General features: G+C 43.4%; 1 protein-coding gene across 1 annotated transcript in view; it reads right to left on the bottom strand.

Moving 5' to 3' along the window:
- ACSL5 (acyl-CoA synthetase long-chain family member 5) overlaps positions 1 to 6914 on the bottom strand; it is a 43881-nt gene that overhangs the window by 14623 nt on the left and 22344 nt on the right. The window contains exons 11-14 of the mRNA XM_018570112.1: positions 6113 to 6190; positions 4698 to 4832; positions 2384 to 2518; positions 622 to 717 (exon numbers count right to left, since the gene is read on the bottom strand). Of these exons, the coding sequence (XP_018425614.1) occupies positions 622 to 717; positions 2384 to 2518; positions 4698 to 4832; positions 6113 to 6190 (444 nt within the window). The remainder of the gene's footprint in view (positions 1 to 621; positions 718 to 2383; positions 2519 to 4697; positions 4833 to 6112; positions 6191 to 6914) is intronic.

Genomic DNA, 6914 nt, shown 5'->3' with positions numbered 1-6914 from the left:
GGGCTCCGGCTCTTTCCAGGGTCCCACCCAGCTCACTGACGTCACCTGTTGCCAGGAGCCAGGGAAGAGACCAACCAGGGCGTCCCACTCAGCTCCTGGCAACCAGTGATGTCACTGACTTGGGCGGGACACCGCACAGAGTGTCACAGGTTACTAAGAACTCTTTGCAACTTGGCATGCTCTGGCCATACAGGCACCTGCCACCTGCCGCCCCCCCACAATACCCAATGAGATGCCACCTCAGGCCACCACTTCAGGCTGCCTTATTATAGGGTTGGTCCTGCCTCTTGTTATGGTGACAACTGTAAAATGGATACATATTCTATATTTATGATTTGTAATGTTACCGGGACAGTTGGAGGGGATCCTAACCTTTTAGAGCTTCATCAAAAGGAAAACAACAATAAAGGTTTGGGCATTAGGAATTAGAAGTTGGGTTAGGGTAGACGGGGGGGTGATGAGTCTAGGGGTCAGGGTAACGTTCAATGTTAGTTTTAGAGTACATTTCGTTTTAGATTCTGAGACATAATTATTGCTGTGGCACCAGCACCACGTCGTACGCCCAGGTCAGTGTCGTCCCCAAATTTGAATTGGCATTAGACCGGAAACCAGCGGACGTACCTGACATCCCAGAGAGGCTCTTAGGAAAGACAGAACGCTGTCCGATATTGGGGCGGCCCCCGTCACCATAATTCGGACGCGTCCACCCATTGTTTCCTGTGGATATCATAGAGAATATATATATAATTAATGCTGCAAATATCGCCCAAAGGATAACATTCAAAATATTAACAACCACTTACAAAGCCATCCACAACTCCGCCCCCGGCTATATCTCTAACCTTTTCTCAAAGTATCACCCCATCCGTCCCCTCCGCTCCTCCCAAGACCACCTGCTCTCTAGCTCCCTCACCAATTATCCCATGCTTACCTCCAGGACTTGTCTAGAGTCTCTCCCATCCTCTGGAACTCTTTCCCCCAACCTGTCCGTCTATCTCCCACTCTGAAGGCCTTTCGGCGATCGCTAAAGACTCTTCTCTTCAGGGAAGCTTGTCCCACCTCGACCTAACCACTGAACAATCATGTTCTCTGACAATTCATTCCCACACAGCTACCTCCTAATGTATCACTGGCCCCTCCCCTTTTAGATTGTAAGCCCTCAGGGGCAGGGCCCTCCTTACCATCTTGTCTTGAATTGTATTGTGATTGTAATGTCCTCCTTATATTGTAAAGCGCTGCGCACACTGTTGGCGCTCTATAAATCCTGTATAATAATAATATTTATCCGTAAATGTCTTCATGTGATGTGGAAACATTTCTATGATCATACAGTATCTTTGATTGCTGGGAAACGTTTGAAACTGTCCTGTAAATGATAAATCCCCACCTCGGATCTCTCTTCTTCTCCCAAAAATATATCTGTATGAGTCAGTGAACTGACTTCTTCCACTTGCCCTCTACTTATACCTCCCTCGAATTTATCTGAATGAGACAATAAACTGACTCCTCCCACTTCCCGTCAACCATCTCCTTCGCCCAATGTATTAGAATGCTCCTTCCTCCTTCCCTCTTCTGTTTAGATGGAGGCATGAAGTTTCACCATCCAAAAACAAGCTGATGTGCTCCCTTTTGAAACCTCACGGTGACATTAACATATTAAAAGTGAATTTGTAAAAGAAAGATTTGATATAAATAGTAAATAAAGATAATAAGCCATCAGTTTAAAATGTGTATACAAAGTAAAATGAATCGATACCATGCCATTATTATTGCCCTTTAAAGGGCCTACAAACAGCACAAACAGCAGATGGCAAACGGCTGATGTGCATTGATCGACCTGCAAACTCTCTAATAATAGATCACTATACAAATATTTACATGTACAGATCAATCTTTTGACCTAGGAAGGTGCGGGGGCTTCTGAATGACTACATGAAAGCCATAATAGAGTGAATTTGTAAGTCTTTTGGATCCATCCTAGTCCATACATCTTACCCCAGGAGCCAGCCTTGGTCTTATCGGGGAGGTCCTACAAACACATAACTGTTACCCAGTCTACCAGCAGATTAAAGTTCTGTTATGTCTGTAGATCCTCACAGAAGGGAAACCATTTGGTCATTTGCATACCTCTGAGCTCCTACATATAATCAGGAATGTTTGGGAAGTTGTGGTTCGTTGGACTTATACAACTCCCGGCTCTTCTGTAGAAGTTAATAATCAGAAAACAGTATATAACAGCAGTTCCCCGACCCTGGAGGACCCCATTCCATATACAGGATCGTCTGAAAATACATTGTTCCCACATATCGCTACAGGAAAAGCCCCTGCTGCTGGAGCGTATGATACGCAGGAAAGTAGGTTCTGTACAGGAGACACCACTGACCTGGACCTTCTTGAATATCAGTTGGTCCCAGATGCTGTCTCTCCGGATGATTCCCTTCTTCACCTCAGCAAACTTGCAGGCCACAGCAAACTTCAGAAGGCGTTTCTTGAATGGCGTCTTAGCTCCACTTTGTATCTGGTGGGGTTTTCAATGCAATGTTTTATCAGTGAACCTTAGGTTACAGAGTTCTCCAGAAAGGACAGAAGGAGGAATAAAGGAGGTCAGAAGGTGGACTGAAGAAGCTCAGAAAAAGGACAAAAGGAGGATGGAAACATGTCAGAAAAAGTTCAGAAGGAAGACAGAAAGAGGTCAGAAGGAGGACTAAAATGGTCAGCAGAAGGACAAAAGGAATTGAGCAGAAAGTAGGTCATAAAAGTTCAAATTAAGTTCAGAAGGAGGTCAAAAGGAGGACAGAAGAAGAACAATAGAATGACAGAAAGAGTAGAGAAGAGGTCAGAAACAAAATAGGAGGTCAGATAAAGGACAGAGGGGTGACAGAAAAAGGTTAGAAGAAGTACAAAAGAGGTCAGCAGAAGTCAGGGGAAGGCTAGAAACAGGTAAGAGAAAGGTCAGAATGAGCTCAGAAGGAGGTCAAAATGAGGACAGTAGGAGGTTACAAAGAGGACAGAAGAAGAACAATAGAATGACAATTAGGAGGAAAGAGGTCCGAAACAGAATAGAAAGAGGTGAGAAGGAAGGCAGAAGGAGAACAAAAGGAGGTCATGCAGAAGACAGTGGCCACTGCCGCTAATACTGGCGTATATATTAACTGGCTGCCTTGAGCTACAATATATTCTCAGCAAATCTGAATACAGATTAGTGCGCTCAATAGCTCTTCAGAATACATTAAAGTCCTGCTAACACTTCAAGCTCCGATGAAGGGGGATTTCTTGGCCCTTGAAACACATTGGCTGCTTTCCTGCCATGAATTGATTTTATCATTAAAAGACACTGGGCTCTCAGACTTTTGTTTGTTTGATTGGCTGGGCTTGATGTGGATTCTCAATTCGTGTGACCACCTCTTGTTTAGAGGGGACCCTGTTTTGTGGGGAGCTGCCTAACCTGAGCCATCGGGCCAAAGTGATGACTTCATACACCTATTAAAAGCTGGTTTCCAGCTCCTCTACTTCACCTTTCATTGATATGGAGGCCAGGGGCGTATTTACCGTGAGGCAAAGTAGGCGTTTGCCTAGGGCGGCACCTTCCTGGGGGGCTCTAGTAAGGTGCCGAGGGCGGCCGAAGCTTGGCTTGCCTAGGGCAGCCAAATACATAAATACACCACTGATGGAGGCCCGAAGGAAGTCAGAAGAAGGACTAAAGAAGATCAGAAAATAGACAGAAGATGGACCAAAGTAAGTCAGAATGAAGACTAAAAAAGATCAGAAAATAAACAAAAGGAAGTCAAAAGATAGAACAAAGGAAGTCAGAACGAGGACTAAAGAAGATAAAAAAATAAACAGAGGAAGGACTGAAGGAAGTCAGAAGATGGACCAAAGTAAATCAGAATGAAGACTAAAGAAGATCGCAAAATAGACCGAAGAAAGTCAGGAGGACTAATGAGCATCATAAAATAGACTGAATGAGAACCAAAGGAAGTCAGAAGCAGGGCTAAAGAAGATCAGAGAATAGACAGAAGGAGGGGGACCGAAGGAAGTCAGAAGAAGGACAGAAGGAAGTTAGAAAAAGGACTAAAGAAGATCATAAAATATACAGAAGGAGGACCAAAGGAAGTCAGAAGGTGGACCGAAGGAAGTCAGAATAAAGACTAAACAAGGTCAGAAAATAGACAGAAGGAGGGGGACCAAAGGAAGCCAGAAGAGGGACAGAAGGAAGTCAGAATAAAGACTAAAGAAGATCAGAAAATAGACAGAAGGAGGGGGACCAAAGGAAGCCAGAAGAGGGACAGAAGGAAGTTAGAAGAAGGACTAAAGAAGATCAGAAAACAGACAGAAGGAGGACCAAAAGAAGCCAGAAGAGGGACAGAAGGAAGTTAGAAAAAGGACTAAAGAAGATCAGAAAACAGACAGAAGGAGGAACGAAGGAAGTCAGAATGAGACCTAAAGAAGATCAGATAATAGGAGGACCAAAGAAAGTCAGAAGAAGGTCCGAAGAAGATCAGAAAATAGACATAAGGAAGTCAGAAGAAAGACAGAAGTAAGTAAGGAGAAAGACTTAAGATCAGAAAATAGACAGAAGGAGGACCAAAGGAAGTCAGAAAGAAGGACAATAGCATTGTTGAAGGAGCTCAGAAGTGTCTCAATTAAACTAAAATGCAAGCTGAATGTGTAACTTGAAAATTCAAATGATTCCGTACCTTGTCGTAGATGCGGTTGAGCAGCCTTGGAACGGTGGGGAACACTGTCGGCCTCAGAACTTTCATATCATCTGTTAATATACGTATGTCCCCTTGGAAAAACCCTACTTTGGCTCCAGAACAGAAGACCACGGTCTGGGGAGATGAGGAAAGACGTGTCAGCAGGGAAGACACAGGCTGAAGGTTCATACAATGATAATATAAGCAACTGTTCTCTGAACCAAGCAATTCAATTCTCCATTGGCTGCTATGAACTGTTTTTTTTCTAAGTAAGGACTCGTGAGTGACATCTGTCACAATATGAAAATACTTTTCAAACCAGCTTATATCATTACATGTCATCTTGCTAAGTTCAGAACAGGAAGTAATGAGAAAAACCTCCAATGGGGACACAGACAAAAGCACAATTTTAGTAGACGGGGGAGGGGTTAGAACTTCTGCTGAGCTTTCAGTTCTTTTCTCTGCCTTCCGGTCCTAGAGACAACCACTCCTTTAATTTCTAATATGGGTGTCCCAGCCTCCCAGGCAGGGCCGGTGCTGCCACTAGGCAAACTAGGCAGCCGCCTATGACACACTGATGCCTAGGGTGCAGTCTTGACCACTCACCCCCCCCTACGGTGCCCCCCCTCTCTATTTCAAATTGCAAAAGCTAATGGCAGGCTGGCTATTGAACCCACCCACTGAGTAGAGGAGCGGAACTGAGACACAACTTTCTCACTCAAGTCCGCTCCTCTGCTCAGTGGGTGGTGTTTCAATAGCCAGTCTGCTATGGGCTATTTCAAATTAAAATAGCCAATAGCAGTCTGGCTATTGCTCCCGGCTGCTTACATTCACCTGTCGTCTGCGGAAGCTAGCAGGCAGGAGAATGGAGCCGCGCGGGAGGGGGGTGGGGTGCAAGTAGCTGGCCTTGCCTAGGGTGCAAAATAGTCTAGCGCCAGCCCTGCTCCCAGGGACAGGAAGTGAGGGGACATCTACCTAATGTGTCCAGAAACCAAAAGAACAATTTTGGCCTACATTAGGCTTTAAAGGAAAGGTTTGGCACCTATTTGCACAGAGACATCTCAACTAAGAAAATCTCCGTCTTCACTAAGGAGCTCTTCTCTTCATCCCATCTGATGATGACAGAAGACCTTTTATGAGAACAGAAGATCCTTTCCACTGACGACCCCAACCAGCAGCTACAAATAGCCTAATGCATGATGCCAAAAATAAAGCTTTTATTTAAGAAACAAAATTAAAAAATTCTTCAGCCCGGCTTTTGAAGCTTCTGGGAGACATCACAGCGTCTCACCTCTGCCTCCCGGGAATGCCGGGTGCCCAAAAATGAGATTGTGCTCCTGCACCCTGATCAGTAGATACCTTCTGAATATCACACAGTGATGATAGTGATATAAAAGAGCACAGAGAGTCCTTACCTGAACCACCCTCTCGAACATGTGGGCCATGGGCAGATAAGAGATCAGAACATCCGAGGTCATTGGAGCAAAGGTGCTCTGTACAGTACAAGAGAGGAGACAAGTCAGCGAACATTGTACAAATAGCCAAACACACTTCACCAGCTTACAGTTCAACAACATTGCCTAATACGACAGATCCTTGACCCTTGTACGCCCTGCACTGTAATCACTAAATATATCATTGTAGACTAAAAAAATGTATTACATATTTATAGCACTATATATTTTTTTTTGGAAAGCTGAAGACACTATAAATTGTAACTAAAAAAAAAGAAATACCACCATTTTATCCAGTTATTTGTTTAAATAAAAACAATGATAATAATCATCATCATAATAATAACATTACTATTATTAATAATAATATTTAAACAAATAATTGGATTAAATGGTGTGATTTTAAAAAAAAATTACACTGTAGTATCTCTGTCTTTAAAGAAAAAAAAAATGGCTCAATGATTGGTTATATATATATTAGGGCTAGTGATGATTACAATTTTTGTGTTCAATTAGTCGGAAAAATATTTAATCGATTAATCGATTAATTTCGATTGATTATAACGCACATACAGATCCAACTACATTGGCCTATACACATGCAGCACAGCAATGAAGTAATAAAATGAACTAGGATCACACTAATCCAGCACGTTATTAATCTCACGCGCCCCACTCAATATGGCCGCCGCTTGAGTGGGGCAACTCAGAATAATAACATGCTGGACTAGTGTGATCCTAGTTCATTTTATGACTTCATTGC

The sequence above is a fragment of the Nanorana parkeri genome, unplaced genomic scaffold, assembly GCF_000935625.1.
Source record: "Nanorana parkeri isolate BGI_ZX_2015 unplaced genomic scaffold, ASM93562v1 scaffold1455, whole genome shotgun sequence".
NCBI lineage: Eukaryota > Metazoa > Chordata > Amphibia > Anura > Dicroglossidae > Nanorana > Nanorana parkeri.
The sequence above is the reverse complement of the archived record's forward strand: the minus strand, read 5'-3'. Positions and strand labels throughout refer to the sequence as shown.